Source organism: Andrena cerasifolii, chromosome 6 (genome assembly GCF_050908995.1).
Source record: "Andrena cerasifolii isolate SP2316 chromosome 6, iyAndCera1_principal, whole genome shotgun sequence".
Lineage (NCBI taxonomy): Eukaryota > Metazoa > Arthropoda > Insecta > Hymenoptera > Andrenidae > Andrena > Andrena cerasifolii.
In genome coordinates this window covers 3,809,224-3,836,567 of record NC_135123.1, presented here as the reverse complement: position 1 = coordinate 3,836,567, position 27,344 = coordinate 3,809,224, and the positions used below count along the sequence as shown (strand labels likewise).

Here is a 27,344-nt window from a genome sequence, read left to right as displayed (position 1 = left end):
TTTAGTTTTCCTGAAGTGCCATTCGCTAGTTTATAAGAAACTGTAAACTAGGGGAAAATAAAAAACTTAACCTAACCTAGTGCTTTAGTTCGCACAGTAACCACGTGAACAACCACGCGCCTAGGAGGGGATATCTGCTTTAGCGGGCATTTGCGATCGTGCGACCGGTACGGAAACTTGGGTCAGAGAAGTTTAAATACATCGTTAATTTTGTGTCGCTTCTGCTTAATCTGGTGCTTATTCTGTAGGTGGAAAGGAAGTATTTTTAATCGTTAATTGAAAATGGCAGAACTATTAAAGTCTAATAGTTCAATTGATACAAGTTTGATCACAGGTAAACATACATGCTATTTATCTAAAAATGAATAGAAAACGGAAACAAGTTTCTGGAGCTTGTGGTCGGCGTATATACATACGATTTCGTCTTTCAACGTTCATAATACGAATATAATGTACTTAAAGGAAAATGCTTTGTTTTAAAAACAATGCTTTGTGTAAACGTCTATTTCTTTTCTCAAAATAATACATTGATTATGTTTAAGTTTATTTTAACGGTTTTATCATGAGCTCTATGAATGTTTGTTTAGTATCTTTATTCAGAGAATTAAGTGTTTCTTCTCAGAACGTATCGGTTTAAATATTGTATCAGCAGTAACAGTATCGTTATATTATTAAAATAAGCCATATTTATATCTATACTCTGCTGAGTTCATATCTATTTAGATTTTTTGTATAAAATTGCAATATATTATATAATTACACTTTTATTTTAATCTAAACATAACAAATTTAACAGTTTGTTGCATTGTTAGTATACATCATTATTATAATAATAATAATTTAAGAAGATATAACAAAGATTTCTATGTATTCTTTATTTTTCTGTTCTGAATGTGAAAAGCATATTTTACAAATATTTCAGACCCTATGAAATTGAGTAATGAGCCTCTGCAAGAAAACGTGGTAAAACAAAAGAAAAGGAAGCGACAATATGACTTAGAATCTGAAAATAAACAGAAGGAAAAAGATGAAGCATATAATCGCGAATTACAGGAACAACAATACAAACGATTGATGCATTTATTAAACAGAAGTAAATTTTACGCTTCATATATTGTTAATAAAATCAATAGTAATGCAGAGAAAGACACTAGCAAGGGTAGTAAGAAAGGTGTAAAGAAAAGTATTGCCACCGACGAAAACACACCTCCACAAGATACGGGAAAGAAGAAAGTTCCGAAAAATTATGATATACAGGATTATATAACCGACGATGTAAAGAAATTAATATTACAATTTTATTAGATTTCGCTTCGTAGGGTACTCTTATTAATTGTAATTTTCTTGCAGCTGCGAAAGAAAATTGATGTGAAGCGAAATAAATTAAACTTAAGCGATGAAGACATTGAGCAGGAATTAATTAATGATTCTGAAAATGGAGCAGATGAAGCAACCATTAATGACGATTTCAAGGCACCGAAGTATTTCACTGGAAATTTAAGAGATTATCAAAAGGACGGATTTCATTGGTTGAAAGTTCTTTATGAAAATGGTATAAATGGGATTTTGGCAGATGAAATGGGACTTGGTAAAACGGTACAGGTGATAGCTTTGCTGTGTCACCTCATTGAAAAGCGGCAAGATGGCCCTTATTTAATAATTGCACCTCTTTCAACTATACCAAATTGGATGATGGAATTTGAAAAATTTGCGCCGCAATTACCAGTCGTTTTATTATATGGTAATCGAGACGAAAGATTAATTGCACAAGGAGAAATAAGAAAGAAACACAAGATGCCGCAAAATTATAGTACACAACCGATAGTACTTACGAGTTTCGAGGTACCATTATTTGAAAAGTCCTTTATTAAAAGTCAGAATTGGAGATATATAATAATTGACGAAGGACATAGAATTAAAAACTACGAGTGTATACTTATCCAGTATGTATCTTAAAATTTATTATCACAAATATTTTAAGTAGCTGTAAAAACACTGACTCTTTGCCTGGCATAGGAGTGATTTTATGTTTGCTTTAAAAACAAAACAAGTTCGAAAATCGCCTCGTTTCTCACCGTCTGAGCGACTCTTCACTCATGTGCGAGCTATTCCACGTCAAAACGAATAGATGAAAAATTTAGTTTCACCGATTCTTTTCAAAATTTCAGCATTTGTCGATAACCTTGCAAAAACAAAGTATACTGAATTTCAACGGCTTATGTCAAATAGTTTTCGAAATATTTAATGTTAGAGTTTCGAAAATTTATACAAAATCGGCAGACGCGTCATCACTTAAACTGTAATATCTCGGTCATTTTTAAAGATAATGCCACCGTCTTGGGTTCATTTTAAAGCTGAAGGAATGCTTTCTCAAACTGTATATAGAATATTTTGTTTATTGTTAATAAACTTAAGAGGAATCGGTGTCAAAGTTTCAAATCGCGATTTGACGTCGTTCCCACCCACGGTCCGGCTTGAAAAAAAATACCATTCGATTCGTTAGGTCTTTAACTAATAAATGCCTTTTTCAAAAAAGTGGAGAGATTTTGGGAACAGTTAACAAAAATTAAAACTTACGATGGTGCACATCGCTTGGAACTTTATGGATCTCATGGTCAGTCCGCATGCACGTGTTTTCAAAACAATAGCCTAGTGTAGGAAAGTATTTATGTACGATAGGTTAAAACAATTTTTTCTTTAAGTGTTTTCGGTATTCTCAAGAAAAATAGTAGGAATATCTGCTCCCTAATATTGATAATCTTTTATATGGTGAGCAGATATTTCTACTATTTTTCTCGAGAATACTGAAAACACTGAAAGAAAAATTTGTTTTAACCCATCGTATATAAATACTTTCCTACGCTAGGCTATTGTTTTGAAAACGCGTGCGTGCGGACTGACCATGGGATCCGTGCAGTTCCAAGCGGTGTGTACTATCGTAAGTTTTAATTTTTGTTAACTGTTCCCAAAATCTCTCCACTTTTTTGAAAAAGGCATTTATTAGTTGAAGACTTAACGAATCGAATGGTATTTGTTTTCAATCCGGACCGTGGGTGGGAACGACGTCAAATCGTGATATGAAACTTTGGCATCGATACGAAATGTAAAATTGGCGACTACCTGCCGCGGGCGTGCACACCGAAGGGTTAATTAAATCGCAAAGACGAGCCGGAGAAAACAATCTCGACAGAAGCGACCGTGCGAATATTTTAGAAAACCCGCAACCAGGCAAAGTGTTAATTAATTTGCCTTTAAAAATGGTGCGCTGATTATTATGTCCTATTATCATGACTATTTTAGATCATTATGTTTCAGAGTTTTGAAGGCTTGTAAGTCCATGAATCGGCTGTTACTAACAGGGACGCCGTTGCAAAATAATTTAGCAGAATTATGGTCGTTATTAAACTTTTTATTGCCAGAAATTTTTCATGATCTAGCTGTATTTGAATCGTGGTTTGACGCAAAACAGCTTGACTATGATGAGGGAACGAAAAAAATGTTAAAATTAGAAGAAGAAAAGAATGTGTTAGGAACATTACGTGAAATACTAAAACCGTTTATGTTAAGACGTGAAAAGACAGACGTTTGTTTAGACATTCCGCCAAAGAAAGAAGTAGTTGTTTATGCCCCACTCACAAAACTACAACATGACTTATACACAGCTGTTTTGAATCGTGAAATACATAGATTAAGTAAAAGTGATGAAACAACACTTATATACCCGGACGTTGATGGTAAGAGACCTAAGAGAAGTTGTGTTTTGAGGAACATCGGAAATAATAACTTTGAAAGAGGAATGTCACCAAGTAATTCAGGCCAGGAAAATGACGACAGTTCAGACACAGAGGTTTGGAAACAGACAAAACCTGTCGATAAAAACAACTTATTAATATGGAAACAATACACTAACATTAATGATCGGAATCGAAATTTCTTAGTTAATATTCAAATGAAACATAGAGGTAAGTTAAGGTCTTACGGAGAAATGTTAGTTCTTATCAGGTTTATTTGTTATATTTATTTTTTTTATGTTTTTAGTACCAATGTACAAAAAGATTGTGAATCACCCGTATCTAGTTTATTGTCCTCTAGATGCAAGTGGTTTACCAAAGATAGACGAGGATTTAATTAAATCGTCTGGTAAACTTATGGTATTAGATGCAATGCTTGCAAAACTTAAGAGCCAAGGACATAAAGTTCTATTATTTTCTACTATGACATTAATATTAGACATGATCGAAGATTATCTTATGTTGCGCGACTATGGTTACGTCAGATTAGATGGCAACATTCGACTAGAAGATAGAAAAGAAAACATTAAGCGGTTCAACGAAAGCTCTGATATATTTCTGTTTCTCATATCTACGAGAGCAGGTGGTGTTGGATTAAACCTTGCGGCAGCGGATACTGTTATTATATATGACAGTGACTGGGTATAATACTTTCCTTATGTATGCCTTGTAATTGTCGCGACCGCGGAATAATTAAATATGTTTGTAGAATCCCCAAATGGACATACAAGCTATGGCACGTTGCCACAGGATAGGTCAGAACCGTCCAGTAGTTGTATATAAACTTTGTACTAAAGGAACCATCGATGAAGCAATTATGGCCCGTGCAGAATCGAAGCGTGTCTTAGAGAAGATGGTGATTTCTAAAAAGATTCAAGGATTCAACATGAATGATAAGGGAACGTTAATAGAATTACGGAGTTTTTTGGAATCGAAAGAATGTCAAGTAGTTGCATCTGAAAATGAAGGTAAATCGTAAATGAAAATTTCGTATTATTTTAACGTGCACAGATTTTATAGTTCTCTAATTATTAATCTTTAATATAGCTTTTACAGAAGAGGAGCTTAACAAATTGATCGACAGAAGTGATTTGTACGCGATTCACAAGAAACCTTAAATATTTTACATTTTCTCGAGAAACACGACAAACAGTATAAGTAAAGGTATTTTGCCTAAGTATTCTTTCAATTATCATATAGTATTTATTTTTGTACCATTTATTTTACATTATAATTAAATTTTAATGTTGTATTAAAATATAGGCGTGAAGTGAGAATAATTTTATATTAATACATCCTTGCATGCTTGGTGTATTTAAGAATTAAGTTTTCAAATTAAATAATACTCTTAATTGCGTTATTGAAACATATTTTTCACTTTTCCTTTTTTTGATATAGTAATGTAAGAGTTAAGGAATGGCTTTAACATACACAGTATTTAATGATAATTATATCAAGTGCCACATAATTATTATTTACTTGATTTCATGCGTAAAAGATACTTTCCTGAAATGTTCTTGCTTTTGTGAGACAAGTTTAGTTGGTCCCGAAATTCTGCTTCCAATCTCATATAAGTTCCACCTATTTCGAACAATATTAATCGTAATAAGAGTTTTAAATATGTTAACACGTTATATATAAAATATTAAGTAGAAAGTTATATACCATTTAATTGATATTTTTTTCGATTTTGTTTATATAACGACTTTACTAATAAAGAAAAATCTGCGGATATTCGTTTTGTTAGTAGCGTTGTCATTTGTAAAATTGCTTTTTCTTCGAAATCTCTTTGATTATCTTGATTGTACCTTACATTTAAATTGTCGTTCCAAGATTGACCATTGTTCCTAGAAACAAATTAAATTTGATGTCAATAATCTGAAGCATAGACTTTTTAAAGAAATATGAGAATAATAAGATATCGTCAATTGTTTAGTATCACAATTCGACGTGCGTTACGAAAAGTAGCACGTTTCGGTTTGCCACGAAAAGAAGCACGTTCCGTAGTTTCTGACGAATATTAGCACGTTTGGTCTTCCGCCGCGAAGACTAACACGTTTGACTGCTTTGCCACGAAGAATAGCACACATTTCGTACTGTTGCGGCGAAAACTAGCATCTTGTACTGTTTCGCCACAAAAAATAGCACATTTGGGAATTTACGGCGAAAACTAACATATTATCCGGTTTAGCCACGAAGAATAGCACGTTTTGGATTATATTGCAGACTACAGAAACTATCACGTTTCAGCGCGTGGTCAGTTTTAAAGAATTCAATTGTTGAAAATAGTATTTAATAAATAATAATTCCACCTAATCTCCAAAAGACAACACATATGAAAATTTTAATCTACATAATTTAAGTAAGGGAGAGTGGGGGAATTGCGAGCGCGGGGTAAACCCGAACATGCTACTTTTCGTTGCAAACCGCTCTAACGTGCTAGTTTACGCAGCGAAAGACGAAACATGCTATTTTTCGTGGCAAACCGCTCAAACGTGCTAGTTTTCACAGCGAAAACCGAAACGTGGTAGTTTTCGTGAGAACGAACGCAAACGTGCTACTTTTCGTAAGAAAATTGAAACGTGCTACTTTTCGTAACGCACGTCGATTTGTTACCTCCACATGATTTGATTCTTTGCCTTTTTCTCAATCTTATTTTTTGACCTTATAGTAGTCTGCGCATTAGATTCTTCGCTGAAATACGATTCTTCATCGACACTACTATTATCGCAAGTTGTAACAGCGCCATCTTCATCGCTATCACTTGCTGACGATATAATTGATGAATAATCAGTCATAACAGAAACTTGTTGATAAGTTTTCTGTAAGGACTTTTGTGAATCTTGAACTTGAGATGATCGTCGAAACCCCGTTCCACTCCAAATTTTTCCTAAATATTGAGTGATTTAAGAGACAGAAATAGCACAAATAGCAAGGAATTTTAACAAATAGTAAGTCAAGGCACAAAAGTATTTGTATACCTAGGAGTCCAAGTTTTGGTCGTTGCAGCGCAAGTTCTATTCCATTCCACCACATGATATCTTTACACATTAATTTTCCTGGTTGCAAAGATGCATCACAAGCGACTAATCTTGTAACTTTCTCTGGGAAAAATAATTGCGGTGTTTCCAAAGCTATTATTTTTCGATGTGTGGTAAAGATATTTAATACACTTATATCCTTTTGTGTTGTAATGTCTGGGATATGTTCCTAAGTAAAAAGGACGTAATATATGTAAGTTATGTTAAGTTAGTTGAGTACCTAGAGTTGTAGTTTTTTGTAAAACAATGTTATAAACAATTTTCAACTCATGTGTAATAATAATAGTTTTCAAATAAGGGATGTAAACAGGGTTGCCAGATCTTCGGCATTCAGCCGGAGTCTCAGGTTTTGAACCGTTGTCTCCGGCCTCAGGCAGGCACAATAAAAATCTCCGGCAGAATAGAGAATATTAGCGAATTCGGCAGGCACGCACTTGCACTGGTGCAGCATGCCATAAAAAAATAAAAAAAAAACTTAAAATCTGTAACATATTCGAATAAATATTCACAATACTTTTATTATTGTTATTATTACTCCTTTATAAGAAGTCATTATTATAATAAATTTTAGATGTCTGTTTTCTTATTGGCCCTTTTTTCTCTCACTCCCCCTTCCCCCCACCAGATTGTAATCCTCAACGAAATTGAAATCTCCGGCAAAGATCAGGCCTGATCTGGCAACCCTGGATACATACTTACAAATACTTACCCTGTACCTACAACCCTCTTGATTTGGTAGTACCTCAAATCTATGTGCTCGTTGACTACAACAAGGATATCTGCCCAATGGAAATGGCATAGGTCTTTGATGTTCATTAATAAAAAATTGTGGAAGTTCTGCATGACAACAACACCAATTGATTTGGTGAATTGGAAAATACATATGGCACCGTGTACAAAACAGAAAATGGCAGTCACCCCACAGTCTCCAATAAACTTTACGCCAAGAGCGTAATTCCATTCGAAGAGTAACGATGTAATCATTTAAAGACCACGTTACATCTCTAAATAACATAGGTTTCGTTATAATTATGAATATTATAATAAATCTGAATATTATAAATTATACCTTATATGTTTACTATGAATATTTCCATGGGTATCAATTTTCATTGCACTTGCGATACATGGCACGTAATTAGAGACTGACTGAGTAATACTTTTCCCACATTTACTACATTTATATAATGTAGCCAATGAATTGTAATGCCCCTTGCTATTGTCAGGTGTTATGTCAGCAAGTGACATAATTAATTTGCAAAACAGTTTACTTTGAATTTTATCTTTCTTGTCTTTTAATGCTTCTACATCTTCGTTTGAAAATCCTTCTAGCAATCTGTAATAAATTCTTAAATTATTTATCATAACAGTGAAATTTTTTAGTAAAAATTGACTATTGACCCTTCGTTAATACTCTGTGTGTGAGCCACCTATAAGCTGATTTTGACACTCTGTACCTTCTATATGCAAAATAAATAGCATTTCTCCAAAGCCTACTTACAAAATATTTTTTTTCTCAAAATATTCCTGAATACAGAGGCGTATCTAGGGTGGGGCAAGTAGGGCTTGTGCCCTGGGCGCTAATGCCGGTGGGGGGAGGGGGGCGGTGCAGAAAAGCCGAAAGGAATAGTGTTTCTTGAATTAATTTATTTGGATGATTAATGTTAGAAGTTTACGCGTGTTATTCGTGTGCTTCGCATGCCTCTTTAGAGAAGCTACGAAAAAAACTTGCTGCACTTTTCGACTTCATTTGCCTCAAACTTTCGTCTCTTCCGCCCTTCAACGCCACTTTCTTTAAAAGGATTACCTGAATTATAAATTAAATGTTTTGTGTGATGAACATTTTTAACAAAAAAGTAGATCAGAAAAGCTGGAATTGGAATGATATGGATGGGAAGAGGGGGGGGGCACAAATTCTACGCTTGTTCTAGGTTTACACCAAATACCCCACTGACCTGAACAGCAACTCTTTAGATTTTTAGCTTCTAATATTGAAAGTTATAAGAGTTAAAATTCTTCGAAGATATTTTTGGTTTTTTCTCGACATATGGTAAATTAGAATTTTTTTTACAAAATCTGTGACAAAATTTCAATAAATCACTTTTTCGCTATAGTTATCATACTTTCAACGCCTTAGAAAATTATAATGTTTCAATTTTTTGTATTTTTTTCTGGAATCCCCCTAGCCAGAAGTATATTCTTCAAAATAAAAGAAGTTTCAGTCGAATCGGATAATAACTTTTGGAGATACAGGTCCCACCAATTTGGATCAATTTTTTAACGCCTTGACTTTAACGACTCCCCAGTGCCGTCTACAATGATTAATTATAAAACAAAAAATATATTTCTATAACTTAAGACATCCTTAACACAATGCAAAAAGTCCCATTAAATTATATATAGTAGTTTTCCTTTAATTAATTCCTAAAGATCACCTATTTTTTGGGGCTCTAGACCAGAAGGTCCCCTTAAATAAGGAAATATGCATGGGTCTTGCTGTTTTCACATTTGTAAGATAAATGTACACAATATTCTACAATTTACATGGTCTACTGTTACTTTAAAAGCAAAACTACTCTTGTTTTACTGAATGAAGATATAAAATGTATTTCAGTAAACATAAAATACCTTATTAGAAGATTGTCATCTAAACAAGTTAAAATTGTCGATGTTTTTAATATATCAGACATATTGTCACGACAATATTGCAAACAATTCTCCAAAAGTGGCTCCATTTGTAAAAAGGACGCAGATACCATTATTGGAATGACGTTACTAGCTTCCAAAATTGGCCACTCGGATTTCTTTATAATATCCTTTTTCACCCATCTCATTAGCCAGTCAAAAATCACAATGTCACAGTGAACTGATATGTCTATTTCTTCTAATTTCTGACCTGCCGTTACATCAGCAAAATAACGCATTTTTTGAATAAGAAGTTTTTGAGGACAATGGAAGTTTTTTTTAATATTTTTCTCTTCATCGTAAACATGAATTTCTGCTTCATTTCTGTACAGACGCAGAAAAAGCTGTTAGTAGTTCTATAAAATGTCATTAGTAATATCAACGTTCACTTCGGTTTAGATTGCTGTTAAGTACTGATACACTTACTCCATTGACTTCCTATGTGTTTTGCTTCTGTCCTTTTCTCTATCCTTATGCGTTACATTTGTAATAGTTCTTGCTTCAATACTGTTGCTTAATGAATTAGTTTTTTTCATTTCAGCATTGGCAATAAATTTTTTAATAATAGGTTGCGATAGAATAGGTCTGGGAATCACATATGGTAGTACTGAATCCAGTAAACCTTCATGCAATATCTCACTTAAATTTTTCTTCATCAATGTCATTAAAAGACTTTCTGCTGTGTCTACGAATCTTGAGATTTTAGCCTCGTCCACTTGTAGCGAGCTTTTCGTAACTTGATTACATTTTTCAACATTATGTAGTACAGTTTTATCGTATGCATGTATTTGCTCATTTGCCGATGCAAAAGAGTATGCAGAATTTTTCACATTGACATCATATGGTTCGAGTAACATTTTTTCTATCGCATCGGAACATTCATTTTCATGCGTTTCGTTACTATTAATACATTGTTTATCTATTATTTTATGATTTCGTGTCTCAAGATTTAAATTAATTTTTGTCAGCTTATTCCAATCAAGTTTATTGTCTGTAGACTGCATAGTGGTTACATTTTTGGAGTTACTGTTGACCTGATATGCGACTTTCATGAATTCAAAAAATATTGCAATTGGTAACTTTGGATGCTTGTAATCATAAAGTTTACGAAGTATCTCTGACAAGTCTGAAGCACATATTATTTGTTACTTTCTTTATAATCGAATTTATGCGTTATAGTAATAATAAATATATGAATTAAATTCTCTTTTGATCAAATTATATGTATATATCAAAGAAGCTTGTGTACTTAAATAGCATAAAGGAACCAACACAAAGATAAGAAAAATTAAAGATTGCAATAAAAATGAAAGTAATGAATTTAAAAGTGTAATACTAAAAGTTACAATTTGAAGTTGTGCAGTATATCAATTTGGCGTGTATATACCTTCTTCGGTTGATGAAGCAAATGCTCCCAATAATTTGTACATACTCTCTTCCAAAGAAGGGTTATTAATTTCACTAATTTCCATTTTTCGCAATAATAATTATATGGTTATACATTTAGATAGTAAGACAGAAGTGTTTTTGTTATTATACTTATATATATGTATATTTACATACAAACATTTAGTACAGTTATGTAATGTGTACTTTTAACGCCAAGATTTATATCTGTGGTACGAAGATTAAACGAATAAGTTGATAATATTAACAAAACAATAACATCTGTTTACAAATTTATTCATTCCGTAAATTTACAGTAAATACCTTCAACTGATACAATAGGCATTTAACCAATAATATACATATCCATACTATAAATTGAAATTAATCCAATGGATTAATTATTGTAATACTGTATTTAACTCCTTACAAGTAGGTACCATTGGCATATTATATTTGTATATACACTCCACTGAATATTATCGCTTTAATCACTGCAAATGCAGATCAGAGAAGGTGCAACTTGGCACAACTTATGGAAAGTTCCCCTTCCTAACCGAACTCCAGAGTTCCGCTTCAGGCGATGCGCAGACTCGATGTGCATTTGAATTTGGGCGGATTCGTATTCTCAGTCGCTACTTATTCTTAAGCAAATGCTTAAGCATTTGGCATCCTTTACTAGCTACTAGGTTAGTAGAGGGTGTCGAATGCTTAAGCATTTGCTTAAGAATAAGTAGCGACTGAGAATACCGGCCCTAGAACCCCCTTACCATTTTTGTGTCGCATGCAACGTTACCGGCGAAGCCTCGAAACAGATTGTAACGCTACGTGTGGTAGGAATTAGAATTCAAGAAGTGTAAAATTAGATCATTCGAAACCCGCGATTTACAAATGATTCTGTTAGAGTAACAACTTAAAGATCGTTTTATAAACGTATTCCGTGGAACGACCGAGAAAGAAGGATCACAACAAAACAAGAACAAGTTTATTTAACGCAAAACAAATTTATTTAACATACAAATTTATATAAACAACAACATTATTTGTGGAAGAGAAATGCTTTCACGATGTAACGTGGAATACCTCGCCAAGGGCGTACAGAGTTCAAAACCATCGAATATATCGTCGGAATGAAATAAATCATGCAAAACCATCGAAGAAATGCATGAAATAGAATATATCAGGGGTGCACAGGGTGCCGTTTTTAGCGCCTAGCTGTGAGTAACCCGCCTGTTCCGTTGCTAAGGTTAGAATCGGTGAGGCGAACTGCAGTAGGGTACGTGCATTTGGTATGACTTGAACCCAGCTATATACACTACTGCAGTTCACCTCACCAATTCTAACCTTAGCTACGGGACAGGCGGGTTGCTTGCAGCTAGGCGCTAAAAACGGTTCCCTGTGCACCCCTGGAATATATCATGAAACGCCATCGAAGAGATACATAAAGGAGACGAGAGAATGGAAACATCGATAAGATGCATGACAGGGAAAGAGTCATGTAAAACCATCGAAGAAATACCTACCTGAAAGAGAATAAAATCCTGATTAGATATCTAGACCGAACCAAACTCACTGAATGTAAGTTTCGCTTCATCTGGACCCTTAGACTAGATCGCAGGCTTTAGCTTGATATCGTTTGGCAAGTTGCAATGCTTGAGAAACGTTACCAAGGAACCGGGCACACCAACGCGGAGGCACCTACGAAAGTGACCCATCCCTAAACAAACACCGATCCCATCCACCCACCATTTCAATAAATTCATCGCGTCCGTCATTGCTTGCAATGCATGCTTACAATGAGGGAAACGATGATTAGACTCTACTATTAATGACAACCGCTAACGCGAAAGCGAAATCAAAAGAGAGATAGACTGACGATTATCGTTGATCTCTCAATATACAGGATCAGCGTCTTATCCTGCAACCCGCGCTCGCGCGGACTTGTAAAATGGCAACAGCGCCTGACGGACGCATTCCACTACAACCATGCACCGTCCCGGCGTTCGGAGAGCTGCCAGCTGGACAGCAGTAATGCCCCGAGCTTCGAGAATTTTGGGATAGCGCCAAGCTCCTGACGTGTAGGCCAAACCGAGTTCTTAGCGTAGAAATTTATACATCAGAATAGGTGTGCGTTAGGACCGAAAAAATTCAGGAGCTTATTTGAGTTTTATTGGTCAGAACATTGATTCTTTCTCGATAGCTTCAACTCGTATTGGCCTACGCATAGCTTCGTAACGCACACAACTATTACGCTAAGAATAAACAACAGCCACATGGCTACGTTTCGGCGGAGTCAAGCAGCGTTCCCGTTACCCCACCATACCCTTCGGGGGCCCAGCAACTTCAACTGCCAATCCACGATCGTCAGGTGGTGGTGGCTGATTTCTCCTCGCGCACTGCTCGCGGAACCGAACTCACCGGCCAATATATATGAAATGGACTTTAGACTCCTATCTTGTCATAGGTTTCTCGATATCTTAAAAACTTCGAATTAGTTTGCATACTAGTTTGCATACCTCGTTCATTCACCTTTTGATTTGGGAATGGTATAATACTATGTTAAGTTAGTGTACTCCAATCACCAGTATGCATTTTTATTTAATAAACGTCGACAAGAAGATAAGGGCAAAGAGCCGGAAACACAAACATCCATTGTATAATCACCATTTATTGTCTTGCGCTACAATTTTCATGATTTTAGGGAAGCTCTTCTCATGTGCACACATACAATCGCGCATAGAATAAGAACATTCCTATTGCGACACGAGTTTCCCGCGCGATCGCGTGCATATGCACGAATAAATATGCAGTCCGAATATACCGGGTGATATCGACTGAACAGGTTGCTCGTAGTCGAATTCATGCACCCGCTCACTGTACAAAGCTCCTGCACTACTACCGTAAAAAAGAAAGAAAAATGAAGTTATATTCTGGGTAACACAGTTATACGTAACTACTTAATGATGAGAATTCCACTTTTCTTTCGCGCGATCGCAGCCGCGAGGGCATCCAGAACTCTGAGAGGTTTTTCTTTCGAAAAATAGTGGCCCGACACCGTGGACACAGTTTAGTTCCGTTCTGCCGAGACTTCGGCTCGAGTGAGCTGAACGCGTGCTGATTGTGCGCCGGTTTATGTCGGATCTGTGGTCGGTCGATGCGGCCACGCGACGTCCTAACAATTTGTTAATCCTTCCATGAGCGATCAAGCGACACAAATTGTCTTTAAGGACGCGCAGCAGCGGCTTTTCACAGATTGCAAATGGCACAGCCATGTTCTCAGCCTGTCAATCAGCTCCGCGCAATCTGACCCTACGTCCGTGCACTCATCGCCCTCTGGTTCTGAAAAGAGATGGCAGTGTTCGGTGAACATTAGTGGAATGGACCAGCGGGGAATAAGTTTCGAAGTTATCATGAACCAAGTACAGGGTCAGCGTTTTATCCTGCAACCTGCGCTCGCGCGAACTTGTAAAATGGCAACAGCGCCTCACGGACGCATTCCACTACAACCATGCACCGTCCCGGCCCAGCAGAGAGCTGCCAGCGACCGCTGGACAGCAGTGATGCCCGAGCTCCGAAAATTTTAGGATAGTCTCTTTCAAATTAACGTCGCAAAGAGCTGTTGGGAATTTCCCGGCCCAGGTAATCGAGCCGCGTGCTCCGCTTTTATGATCAGTTTACTACTTGCACCCCAGATTACTGTAATGAGGTTTGAAAATAATGTCGACTGATTTCGTACCCGTCTCAAAAAATTTTAGCTACGACAGAGTTGACCGCGGCGCTATACCCTTGTACGGAGAGGTTTTTCGCCACCTGGCGCATCGTACCAAAAAATGACATTAACGGAAGCCGGTATAGGCGTGGCGTTGCGTAGATAAAACATTCAGACCCAAAAATTCTAGAAAAAAAATTCAAATACCGCTACAATCAAAGACACGTCCAATTAATTACCCCTTACGTCTGATCTAGGTATGCACTGCATTAAGGATAAAATCATGAAAAAGAAAACCAGAAGAATAGATTCTGAGTTCTGCAGAACTAACACATAATTGAATAAAAATTTAATTTCTCAATTTCTGAAAGTTATGATACAGAAACAACTACCCTCTATTGTCTATCAACACCACGAATTTCAAAAGCAGCATTAAATACAGTATCAAATAAACAGTTTGCAAAAGCTTTTTACAACAATTATGGTTAAAAAATTGATAGAAAAAAATTAAGTAAATGTAAAATATGTTAAATTATCCATCATTAAGAGGGAATAATTTTTTCTCATCTTTCGGCGCAAATTGCATTCCAATATCTTTTATAGTTCAAAAGTTATACGAAAAAGGCCCCAAATTTTTCAACCCGGGCCGGGAAATTCTGAATAGCTCTTCGCGACGTTAATTTGAAAGAGACCATCCCAAAATTGTCGAAGCTCAGGCATCTCTGCTGTCCAGCAGTCGCCGGGACGGTGCATGGTTGTAGTGGAATGCGTCCGTGAGGCGCTGTTGCCATTTTACCTGTTCGCGCGAGCGCGGGTTGCAGGATAAAATGTTGACCCTGTACATTTCAAAATTGAAATACCATTTATTATCAAGAACGGCAGTGAACTCAGTTCACTTTTGTTTAACTAAAGGCTATTTATAAATGCAGCAGTGTTTTTCTTTTTAAATTTCAAGTGTTTAATTATACAAAAAATCCGATTAAGGAAGTGGAGCGTTCGTTATTTGCAGACTTGACGCTATCCAATCCGGTGTGTTTATAAGCTGGTAGAAAATTTTCAATGCCATTATAGTTGTTTGGTAATTATATAATCAAAGAAACAAGTTTTATAATTTTGTTCTATGTGTACATACAAGAAGTGTGTATATATATAACAAACGTAGGATGAGTATGACATGGTTGTTCATTATATGATACAACCATGTAGTCACAAGAAAGAATTTAATGATCAGGAACACCGAGTGCCTAAGATGTGTATTCAATGTATCTGTGGGATCTACCTTAGAAATGTGTTATAAATTACCGCAAATATAATACACAATAGTTATTCTTTGCTGAGCAATCCGTTAAAAGAGCAGATATCACAAATCATTGGAGAGATAGATGTCAAGTGTTGGTTTACAGAAATCATTTCACTGTCCTGCAAGTGAATTGAATGTGAACGGCACACGAGGTATCGAACAATGGATAAGCGACGTGATGTCAGAAGCGATTTGTCAGAGATTTAATGCTGAATTACGTCGCAGCGTCTTAACAGCTACGGTATTACATAATGATGATCGAAAATATTTATTCTGTAAGTAAGAGAAAGAAGAACATCACCTACCAAGAACGTATATCACAATAGAGTTTTAAAGGATGAAGCAGAAGAAGCGATAAAGTGAAAGAAGCCGAGAGAAATTGTTATCAAGTCGATAACATTGACGAGAATGAACGATGCTGAAGGGATGAAAAGAAGAAGGTTCTGTAATCCAAGAGGAAAGTAATGTCTTTGGTGTGATACAGTTTTCTCTTACCGCGACCATTGCTTTGAAGCCCGTTCTGATCTCCTTTGGCTGTTGTTGGAAACGACATCGTGTTGATAGTACTCTTATGTTTGAACGGAGTAATTTTTGGATAACTCGGGTCGTTAGTGATTTTCGGGAGAGGACTAACGGTGTAATACGAATTCAAATAATTATTATACCTTCTGGTAGTGGTGCTACCATAGTTGTTCTTCTTCTTATTATTATTATCGCTACTAGCGCTAACTTTAGTCTTATATTTATTGGCGTACAAATAACTAGCAGTTGTTTGTGTGTATTTAATTGCCGGGGTTGTCGCGAATGAAGTGACGAGTTTATAAGGGCTGCTCGTCGATGTTGACGAAAAAATATTCGAGAATAGCGAGGAGTATTTAAATCTCGACTGTGGTGTGCTGTGTGTCGACGATTCCCATGGGTACCTGCGTGACATAGCATTATAGTATTATCAAAAGTCAGAGTCCAGATCTAACGTCGATGAGCTCGGTTAGCCTTATTTTTCTTTTATCAAGACACTCGACATTCATACAGAATCGATACTTCATACTTCTTGAAATTGCGTGTTGTAAAAGAAACAATTTCAATTAAGAATAACGGGAAGATACAGAGACATCGTAAAGGGCAATCCTTAATAGCTTGTTAATATTTTGGGGTTGGTTCTATAACGCAAAATAAGGAAAAAATGTTATATAAACGCAGGTTGTTCAAGCTTTGTTTTCGAAGTTATATCAAATTAAAGAAACTGATCGATTTCGCTTGATTCGACAATAAGTGTCCCTCCTACTAGTTTACATAAAAAAAATTATTTTTTAAAATCAAGTATTATTTTATTATGGTGCAACAAAAATGGACATGCGGTACGGGTTTTGGGTTTTTTTTTAAATAAACCAATACTTAAGTGTACCTATTACTGCCTTCTTCGCGTCTGCCCTGGCTACCGCGCGCTGGCGGTAGGTATTCTAATTGAGGCGTTACGTGTAGTAAGGGCGGACTCAACATTTTGTCAAATTTTTTTTATTTTACCAAATTGACCTACGCCAACCAACACAGAACATACATATCCATGAATATGTTTTTTGAAGTTCTCCCTTCTTTCCAATATAAAATATGGTTTTATGGAAAATGAAAAAAAAAACACTTTTGAGCATTCACAGTACCGGTAGTAAGAACGAACGCCACAGCCTCCACTTTGCCGGGCTGCCCCTTTCAGTCCCACCCGCTCCTTTAATGTTTCTTGGAGATTAATTATTCATTCCCATACTGCCCATTAGGATGGTTCTTATTTTTCGACTTTCAATTTTTTCGGGACACCCCCTAGAATTGTGCCCCTGGACGAAAAAATACTCTGTGCAAAATTTGAAGTCGATCGGACAACGGGAAACTTTATTTTTCTTTATTTTTGTACCTCGTTTTTCTCCATTGTAGTATACCGTTAATATACATGTTTATATATGGTTAAATTTCTCTTTTCACGCTCTGTAACAATATAGAAACAAAATATAAGATCACTTAAAAAAAAATCATGACCTTGCAATCTCAAAAACTGACCATCCCAAAAAACTTTTTTCGTTGGAATTATATTTACCTCCTCAAAAAGTATATTTTTCGTCTAAAAATTTGTTTCATATATTTATAATTAATATAGTATACTTCCCATGTACTTTAGAAAAAAGGTTGAAGGAAATTTGTTGACTTTACAAATATCTTATAGCTGCATTTATTATTCCCAATACTTAAAAAAAAGCGAAAAAATAATTACTAATACATAAAACGAGGTACAAGAACTTTTTGTCCAATTCGCCCTTATGGAAAACGTTTAACGCGCGTTTCTCTCAAGACATGTCTTTATTGAGTTCACACATACTACCCGCAACGCTTCAATTGTAAGTCCCTCGCGTCAAACGCTTTTTATGCGTATCTTCAATAATTAATAACTCCGAAACGAAACCTCTGACGCGATTTTGTCATTCTTGATTTTCGTCTCATTTAGGCATGTAAAATCGCTCCTTGAAGTTTCTGACACCTGTTGCCAACACCCTGTGTAACCGGGGCGAGGGGAAGTAGGGGGAGTTCACGAGTACACACTTATTCACACACACTACGTGGTTATGAAATTTACCGTGAGACGGTTAAAGATACAATCTAATCAATTATTGTTTTAGAAGCATATGCTTCGATACTTCGTAAAATGCTAACCAAGTCTAGGTTCTGGTTCATGGTAAAGTAACAAGTACATAGATAAGTATCTACATATGAGAACACGGTATTGGTTGTGACGATTTCGGCGCTCTAGGTTCGACTTTCTTAATTACTCGTTTATGGAAAAATTGAAATTAGTTGGTCAATAAAGGGGACGTGGTTATCAACGAAGGGAATCCTATCCACTTTTTCAATTTTATTATTTGTAATTTGTAACAGTAATAGGAGGGTAGCAGCAATCAATTGCAGGACGTTAAATAATTTATATTCTTGAGACTTGAAGAAAATTAATAATACATAAAAATTAGTGTACATTTTGCTTTAATTCCTGCTTAACTCAAAACGTAAGGTCTGTATACTCTATGTCCATATAACATTTTTCTCCTTAAAGTACTACCTACTCTTAACTGTTGAAAGTGTTTGCATACGCTTAACTGTGACCTTGTATATGTACATATCAATAATTAAATTATTGCTCCAAATAAAAAATATAAAACATTACAAAGCATTAAATAATTACCTGTACTCTGTGCTGTTGTATTGAGCGAATAGAGGCCGATTTTGGGCTGTGGGATTAAAAGTACCGTCTCGGCGGACGTACGTTGGAATATTTTGCGTATAATCTGGTATAATGTTTTCGTGTTCAGCCACGCATTTTCCATTTAGGCAGTACTGTAATTATTGAAACAATTGTGATCAGCACGAAACTGTCCTGTGAATAGGATAGTTTTAACGAATTTATGTACACGCTAATCAAAGTACAGTAATGCCCCGTTAATATTGAAAGGTCAGGTCCGCCGATTCAATATAAAGTGGATTCCAGATGCTGGTACATGTTGCAGTGAAACATTGATACAGTATTTCCTCGTTAGCGGCTCGCTGGTCGGGACCGGCATTGAGCCTGTATCGTGAACAGAGCCCTAATTCCGAGTGTTCGTTTCTCGCTTCTTTCTGGCCGAAGGGGGGAGCGAGATGGAACACTGCGTGCGCGGCGAGCGTGCGCGATGGAACACTGCGTGCGCGGCGAGCGTGCGCGATGGAGCACTGCGTGCGCGGCGAGCGTACGCGATGGAACACTGCGTGCGCGGCGAGCGTGCGAGATGGAACACTGCGTGCGCGGCGAGCGTGCGCGATGGAACACTGCGTGCGCGGCGAGCTTGCGCGATGGAACACTGTATGCGCGGCGAGCGTGCGCGATGGAACACTGCGTGCGCGGCGAGCGTGCGAGATGGAACACTGCGTGCGCGGCGAGCGTGCGCGATGGAACACTGCGTGCGCGGCGAGCTTGCGCGATGGAACACTGTATGCGCGGCGAGCGTGCGCGATGAAACACTGCGTGCGCGGCGAGCGTGCGCGATGAAACACTGCGTGCGCGGCGAGCGTGCGCGATGGAACACTGCGTGCGCGGCGAGCTTGCGCGATGGAACACTGTATGCGCGGCGAGCGTGCGCGGCGAGCGTGCGCGATGGTCGCAAGCGCTTACCGTGAGCACGAAAACCGCTTCGCAAAATCTTGACGCAGGCCCGGTTCACGGTAAGGGCTTGCGACCATCGAGCACGCAAAGGACAGAGTGTCAGGCGTCCGAAAGGCGGAGCGAGACAAAACATCAACGCGTCGTCTGTCTCGTACCGTCTTCGCTCGCTTTCAGTGCCTCTCGCTCGCTCTCGTTCCATCTCGCTCTCGCCTTCGCCGGACAAGAGTGAGACAGAAGTGGTGGGGATAGCGAAAAGTCCGTATCGCGTACACCAAACCGAGCCCGTAACGAGGAAATACTGTACATGCGCCTTGCATCTTGCTCACCCTCCTGGCTCGTGAGCAAGATGCCGGTTTCATGAAACTTGGGAGTCAATGCTCGTATCAATGTTTCACTGCAACTCATGTCTCAGCGTCTGGAGGTCCCTTTAACGAGACCGTGGCACGTTCTGATCCCTGGAATTCTCCGAGTTCGATTAGAGCGTGCCACAAAACTGAGGGGCGAGAGCACCAATTTAAACATTTTATTACACTGATAAAGTTTAACTGCAGCTGACGAAGTGAATACTTACAAATGAAGTTTGTTATTGTTTGATTTACATAAAAGCAGCTACGGAAACAAGCATATATTTTTATAAAAGTAAGTCAACAATAGTCATATCGTGGAAATATTTTACAGCGTTTTTAGCAGCGTGTTTTTAGTCATTAAAATCTTTTTCTTTTAATCATTTACCTGACCATCTCCACAGGGCGAGCCTTCAGCTGCCGGGCGATATGCTACGCAATATCCTGAACCAGCATCAAAGCAGAACAGCTGAGCGCAAACTCTGTCGTCTTTCTAAAATGTCACACAAATGTTACAATATCTCAATATTGCCAAAGATCGTGGAATACCAGAACAATCTATGCTGATTTGATCTGTTTGTGTAAAGCTTACGAAACAAGCACTGGTCCCGCGGTCCTTCCGACACTGTGCATCCAATGAGAGCAGTTTCCCAGGCAGAACTCTAGGTAGTGCTTCGTCTTCATGAGGAGCGTTATATAAACACGTTGCTGTATCACCACTGAAATTCAGAGATTAAAGAAAATTTTAAATCACTACACCTATTTATTAATCCCAATCCATAGGTTATTTGAAATTTCTAATAGCAGTAATTCAAGGAATTGTATCAGAAAATCATGATTTGAATGCTGAATTCTGTAAGAGGTACCCCGAAAAAGTAATAGAATTCACTTTACAAGTTTATTCTACTCATTGTTGGTGTAGTAATAAAAAATAATTTGTATGTACAAACATAGTTCTACAAATCCTTTATTTCCGAGTTATAGGCTTTCGCATTAAAGGAAACATTCAGAGTAGCTGCCTTGAGTAAGTATACAGTGATGTCTCGTTGTAAGCATGCCGCTCGGGGGACAAGGCAGTTTCTTAACGAAACGGTATGCTATTCGGCTTGCCTTTCGTATTTGCCGTCTTCTTTTAGTAATATGATGCCGCTGCTATCCCCCGTTCAATCTCAGTCTCTCGCACTCATCGCGGCGAGTATAGAAGTAGCGGGGATAGAAATGTTCTCCCGGAACGGAGGGCTCGTGCTCTTAACGGGACAACACTGCATATGCTTTGTAAGAATGCATCATGGACGGCCAAATATTGTGCTAAAGTCCCACCAGCATTTCGAATCGTTTGATAAATTTCTGTAATACAATCGTGGAGATCTTCTAAATCAGCGCTGTCCAAGGTTGCTCCCGCGGGAGCTTGGGGTTCTCCCACTCTCGTCCGCGTTGTCAGGGATACCGCGCGACGCTAACCGCGAAGACGCTAGCCGGGCTAGCCCATCATGACAGCCTTCTTAGCGTCGCGCGGTCTCCTTGACAACGGAAGGCACGCTGCGCCAGAGGAAGATTGGAAGGGGAAGCATGCGCGTGAGGGGCCCCTACGCTGGACAACGCTGTTCTAAATTAACAACTGGCCTCTGATAGACAAGGCGTTTGAGATATCCCCAGATGAAGAATATAAACATAAGCACATCAAGGTCCAGAGACCGTGCAAGTCATGCAGCTGGTTTTCCTCCACGATTTAATGACCATGATGAATCACAACGTACAGTGAAGCCGAAAGTAATCGCGAACTATATGTACAATGTATTCAAGCGAAGTAGAAACACATTTACAGACGTGACAACTAGTGTAGCCATCTTGGCACGGATGGGGCGCGCTCTACCTCAGGCTTTCGCCTATACGAGCATTTGGCCGGCAAGGTGGTGTGTGCAAAAATTTAACCTTCGTCGCGTTCCGCTGCCAAGGGAAATTCGGCGTAGATGTTCTGCTGAAATGGTACTTGGAAAAACCCTGCCCTCATCCGCTAGGAATCACTGGGCAAGTTGGATCTACCCCGAAGGGCGGCGGCTCGTTTAGTCAGCGCTACACGCCGCGATGCGGCGCGGAACGCTGTCCAGTGGGCACCACGGATAGGTAGAGCCACCAGCGCAAGCTCGATCCCGGCAGGATGGCTTTCGCCGATAACGTCCCACCCATAGACATATATAGACAGAGCGTAAGCTGAGGGGGGTGTAAGATTCGCGGTAAGGGGAGCGATACAGGCAAATCGGGTAACGCAGTGGTTATGTATACCGAATGCTTCCGAAGCTAACCTGACGTCGGGCCGACGTGCCTGTATCTGACTTCTGCCTTTTCCCCTCCAAGCCTACCGTTCCCCTCGCCTATAGTCCCAGCTTCTGCTCCGTCTATATACAGGGTGTCCCACTAAGGAGTGGACAGCGCGATATCTCTTAAAGTATTGTCGATATAAATATAAAAAAAATAGGGAATTGCATGGTTCGAGGGGGCCCATTTATTAGCGCGAACGAATTTTGTTTTCGATTATTATTTTAAAAGATACGATGGTCAAGTTTGGTTTTTCAAATGGAACTATTTTTTTTGAAGACCTGAGTTGATAGTGCGTTCCAAGACAAATTCAATAAGCTTTAATGTATACACTTTATTTCCACTGATTTTTAAGATATTGCGCTTGCAAAATTACTGATTTTCACTGGAAGAAAACCCTCTGGAATAGGAAGGACCGGGGTCGGTCTTACTGGCGCTACGGGTGGCATTGCCTGTTGAAACTGATACCTACCTGCCAAAGGTCTACGACAGGGTTCGCAGGCCCAAAAGCTGGACAATTCTTTTCCGTCAGAAATGCTACTTAGGTAGGTACATCTGCGGTGTCGAGAAGCGCATCGTTACTTTTATTTCGCACTTGCTTCTACGCTCGGATGGCCGGTTCTTTTGGGAGGGATGCAAGTTGGATTGGTTAGGTTAGGAGGAGTGAAACTTGCTAGACTAAATTTCAACCATAGGGAGCAGATTGTATCAGAACCAATCGGATTTGCATCCCTCACAAACGGCTGCTCTCTTCAAGAGGCCCTCGTCACAGCAATACCCTCCTAACGTAACCAATCCAACTTGCATCCCTCCCAAAAGAACCGGCCATCCGAGCGTAGAAGCAAGTGCGAAATAAAAGTAACGATGCGCTTCTCGACACCGCAGATGTACCTACCTAAGTAGCATTTCTGACGGAAAAGAATTGTCCAGCTTTTGGGCCTGCGAACCCTGTCGTAGACCTTTGGCAGGTAGGTATCAGTTTCAACAGGCAGTGCCACCCGTGGCGCCAGTAAGACCGCCCCCGGTTTTTGCCATTTCAGAGGGTTTTCTTCCAGTGAAAATCAGTAATTTTGCAAGCGCAATATCTTAAAAACCAGTGGAAATAAAGTGTATACATTAAAGCTTATTGAATTTGTCTTGGAACGCACTATCAACTCAGGTCTTCAAAAAAAATAGTTCCATTTGAAAAACCAAACTTGACCATCGTATCTTTTAAAATAATAATCGAAAACAAAATTCGTTCGCGCTAATAAATGGGCCCCCTCGAACCATGCAATTCCCTATTTTTTTTATATTTTTATCGACAATACTTTAAGAGATATCGCGCTGTCCACTCCTTAGTGGGACACCCTGTATGTCTATGATCCCACCCGCCACAGTGTTTGGGCACTGCCTGCACTGGGGGTCGGGGCGGTTACAGACGTGACATTTAATTTGAACTATTTTTCTTTTGCGAATAGAAAACCCAGAAATAAATTATTTATTGATCTATATATGTTTATGCAAAGTGTCCTCCAGGTGCCCGTACAAACTTTATCAGTATGTTCACCAACTAAAAATAACATGAAAACGTCACACACACAGGCCCATAAATGCTTTATTAAAAAGTTACAATAACAACAGTGAAATGTGGCGGAAACTGATAAAGTTTCTACGGAAACCTGAGGAACACCCTTTTTTATCATTACATTGAATACAATAATGCACTTCTAAAATTTGACTTCATAGTTTATACATGTACCTACACTCAATATTTTATTTTCTAATATTTATTTAAATGTAAGCGTCTTTTTGTTCTCCATACCTTTACTAGAATTGTTTAGAATTAAAATTTAGTAGCAAATAGCATGCAGATAAAACACAGCAACTAAATAAAATTTTAACGAGTTTTATGCAGAATTGGTAAAAGTTTGCATTGTTTGGTAATTGTTTTATGTCTTCAGTGTCGTTATAGTTCTTCAGTTTATTAAATCTTATTATTTAAAGATTCACTTGTTCAAAATTTTTCTCCATTAAATAGTTCTGCAAAGTAATAGTTTGCGTATACGTTATGTCGTTTAAAACTACGTTAGAATCTTACTTTAAGAAATGATGAAACGACGACACACTGCAGTGAGACCACTTAAAGCCTTTCTCAGTATGTCTGAGATCACTCATAATGTAGCCGTCCTCCCAGCGGCATTTTTCCGCTCCAGGTCCGCCGAGGTAGCTAGGTGGTGGTGAACCATCGTGAACTGCACCTAGCCTATAATATTTGTATCTTAAAATAATATACAGTTCCGTTGAAACATGTGTTCTATCTAAGTCAACCTTATTTTTACACGACAGAAGTAAGTCTGAATTACGGAACAGTTGTTTCGGTCAGACCAATGATACATCCAAGATTGTTCGTTCTAGTTAAAGGAAATTCTTTTTTTTGTAAATCATCAACTAGGTAATATTAATTCTCGCGACGGAACAAATGAAAAGTATGGAATAACTTTGTCTAAGATATTTTCACAATCAAAATAAGTTGTGTCCATTTTAAATGTGTATCAACACGTGTCTGCACTTTAACCCTCGGTGGTCACACCTACTTTTTCGAACGTCGTCACACTGGGTCAATTTGACCCTGCCAATTTTCAATCAGTTGTTATTTAAAAACTATTTGTTAAATTAAGTCTTAAAAATTCTGAAATAAAGTTTGAACATTGTAGAATATTTGCCCATTGTCGAAAGTTGACATTTAAAGTGTCATCTTGCTTAAAAAAAAAAATTGAAGCAATAAGAGTTGCGACAAAAAGTTTTTTGCTTAAAAAATTGCAGGATCAATTTGACACAGTGTGACAACCGAGGGTTAAAGTAAAATATTTATTATCGTAATTTACACAATTTACAGTGTTTGTTCGTAGAACGTAACGATACCTGTTACGGTATGATGTATTAGCATTATTCTGTGCTATCATTGATCAGTCAAAATGGCAAAGCACAGACAGTACCTGCAAGTATCAAATATATCCATGACTTGCAAGTACATTGAGATGTCTCTAAGAAAATAAGTTTCTGACAACGAACTTTACCCCAGTACTTTTTAACGTGTAACATAACCAGTACTGTTACTTTACTAAATATAATGATTTCCAGTTCATCATCATGGACTCTGTGGTACTCTATAGCTAGAAGTTAATGTTTACAGTGAGTACTTTCGAAAAAAACGTGATAAATCGACAATTCTAAATATTTATTTCCTTTTTCATAAAGAATCATCTCATTATCGACCCTACCACCTTTACATGTATATATATTATGGTGCCACTTATTTTTAGATTTTTTATTTTGAAAGGAGACCCCCCAGTTGTGGTCCTTTTGATCTAAAATTGCACTACACAAAAATTCAGCTCATTCGGATAATATGATCCCGTTTTGACAACACGTGGAAATTAACCCTCATGTCAATAACCGGGTACCTGGGTACCCACCTGGGCATGTTTTATGATTTTTTTTTTCATGTTCCCGTGAAAATTTCGTCATGACTGCTTGGATCTTCGTTATTTGAACATTTTGAAAGCGAAATATATTTTCAGATTTCCTTTATTGGTCTTGGATTCGGAGAATTATGCCGTCAAAGTTTACATAGTGATTCTCCATGACGACGGTACCCGGGCACTAGGGTGTAGAGAAAAACACTTTTTTCGTCGGACCGCATAGTAATAGTGCGGAAAACTTGCCCACCCGCGACAGTAATACATGTGTAAAATTTCAGCTCGATCGGTTTACACTATTCCTACCGACACTTCACGTCTACCTATTCCTACCGCGACCGGTCAAACGACCGGTCTTTAGCACGACTTATATTTTTTAATATAGAATGAAGATAATAGTCAATTTGACAGTATAAAAATATAGTTCCTTTTATTCAGAAGTATATCATGTACATACGTATGTTTGAGGAAAAGTCGTGATGTTTAAAGGCGATTTAATTACGTTGTATGTAGGAAATACTAATCGAAATTTTAAAAACGGCTATTTGACCGGTCGTGGTAGGAATAGTGTTAATATCTTCTGTTGTGAACCTCGCCTTGAATATTCGCAATTTTAGTGAAAAATATCAAAATGTCGACAAACGCAGAACGATGCGGTCCGACGAATAAAGTGTTTTTCGCTACACCGTAGTGCAGGCCTGCTCTTTACGGTGCAAATACCTCTTGAAGTTCTGGGACCCGGGCAACAGCCGAGCGCGGGACTGCTCCAATGTTACCCGTTGCGATGCAGTTCTCCCGCAGCCCATGCTGTAGTTAGCAACGTAACAGTTCCGCGCTCGGCTGTTGCCCGGGTCCCAGAACTTCAGGACGTATTTGCACCGTAAAGGGCAGGCCTGCCCTAGTGGGTACCCTGGTTATTGAACAACGTAGGGACGTTTGGTTATTGACATAAGGGTTAACAAAAAATTACATTTTCAAATCTTTATTGAAGGATTTATCTGATTTCAAATGTCCCAACTGTCTTCCAAATCCTGCATACTTATATTCTAATTTATCGAATTAAAGGAATTAATCACAATTCCGTAACACATCAAAGTCAAGTAGGTATGCAGCTTTACTGTTTTATTATGCTGCATT

The 27,344-nt window shown here is 38.0% G+C and overlaps 3 protein-coding genes across 13 annotated transcripts in view; 1 reads left to right on the top strand and 2 right to left on the bottom strand.

Annotated features, from left to right (window-relative positions):
• The first annotated feature begins 196 nt into the window (after positions 1-196).
• LOC143369731 (lymphoid-specific helicase) lies at positions 197-5,525 on the top strand. Of its 2 annotated transcripts, XR_013085475.1 has the most exons (8): positions 197-334; positions 923-1,275; positions 1,351-1,943; positions 3,316-3,962; positions 4,039-4,433; positions 4,501-4,759; positions 4,839-4,968; positions 5,055-5,525. XR_013085475.1 is itself a non-coding variant. In XM_076814047.1 (7 exons), the coding sequence occupies exons 1-7, from the start codon at positions 283-285 to the stop codon at positions 4,907-4,909; spliced, it is 2,370 nt and encodes a 789-aa protein (XP_076670162.1). In that variant the 5' UTR covers positions 268-282; the 3' UTR covers positions 4,910-5,049. The 2 variants fall into 2 exon arrangements, 1 of the variants encoding a protein (XP_076670162.1); XM_076814047.1 differs by lacking the exon at positions 5,055-5,525 and having other exon boundaries at positions 268-334; positions 4,839-5,049.
• On the bottom strand, positions 4,972-11,494 carry LOC143369730 (uncharacterized). Its single transcript, XM_076814046.1, has 10 exons — positions 11,228-11,494; positions 10,905-11,131; positions 9,944-10,643; positions 9,461-9,841; positions 7,902-8,168; positions 7,542-7,836; positions 6,773-7,001; positions 6,408-6,681; positions 5,457-5,638; positions 4,972-5,372 (listed from the first exon to the last, which is right to left on the bottom strand). Exons 2-10 carry the CDS (start codon positions 10,987-10,989, stop codon positions 5,263-5,265), a joined length of 2,523 nt encoding a protein of 840 aa, XP_076670161.1. The 5' UTR covers positions 10,990-11,131; positions 11,228-11,494; the 3' UTR covers positions 4,972-5,262.
• A 2,057-nt stretch (positions 11,495-13,551) lies between these two features.
• Positions 13,552-27,344, bottom strand: part of Sona (sol narae metalloprotease) — a 159,425-nt gene continuing 145,632 nt past the window's right edge. For 8 of the 10 annotated variants that reach the window (XM_076814049.1, XM_076814052.1, XM_076814048.1 and 5 more), the window contains 6 exons: positions 24,827-24,991; positions 21,023-21,149; positions 20,819-20,923; positions 19,133-19,284; positions 16,408-16,835; positions 13,552-14,242 (listed from right to left, as the gene is read on the bottom strand). In XM_076814049.1, the coding sequence (XP_076670164.1) occupies positions 14,106-14,242; positions 16,408-16,835; positions 19,133-19,284; positions 20,819-20,923; positions 21,023-21,149; positions 24,827-24,991 (1,114 nt within the window). In that variant the 3' untranslated portion in view covers positions 13,552-14,105. The remainder of the gene's footprint in view (positions 14,243-16,407; positions 16,836-19,132; positions 19,285-20,818; positions 20,924-21,022; positions 21,150-24,826; positions 24,992-27,344) is intronic. The other 2 variants (XM_076814054.1, XM_076814057.1) reach the window with 2 other exon arrangements.

What these genes read in the sequence shown, in the direction of transcription:
- LOC143369730 (XM_076814046.1), bottom strand. Translation starts at nt 10,989, where the DNA reads ATGGAAATTAGTGAAATTAATAACCCTTCTTTGGAAGAGAGTATGTAC. An exon ending in ACACATAGGAAGTCAATGGA is followed by an intron (nt 9,842 to 9,943) that starts GTAAGTGTATCA and finishes GCGTCTGTACAG; the next exon opens with AAATGAAGCAGAAATTCATG. An exon ending in AAGAGGGTTGTAGGTACAGG is followed by an intron (nt 7,002 to 7,541) that starts GTAAGTATTTGT and finishes CTTTTTACTTAG; the next exon opens with GAACATATCCCAGACATTAC.
- LOC143369731 (XM_076814047.1), top strand. Translation starts at nt 283, where the DNA reads ATGGCAGAACTATTAAAGTCTAATAGTTCAATTGATACAAGTTTGATC. An exon ending in TGATACAAGTTTGATCACAG is followed by an intron (nt 335 to 922) that starts GTAAACATACAT and finishes CAAATATTTCAG; the next exon opens with ACCCTATGAAATTGAGTAAT. An exon ending in AGTTGCATCTGAAAATGAAG is followed by an intron (nt 4,760 to 4,838) that starts GTAAATCGTAAA and finishes TCTTTAATATAG; the next exon opens with CTTTTACAGAAGAGGAGCTT.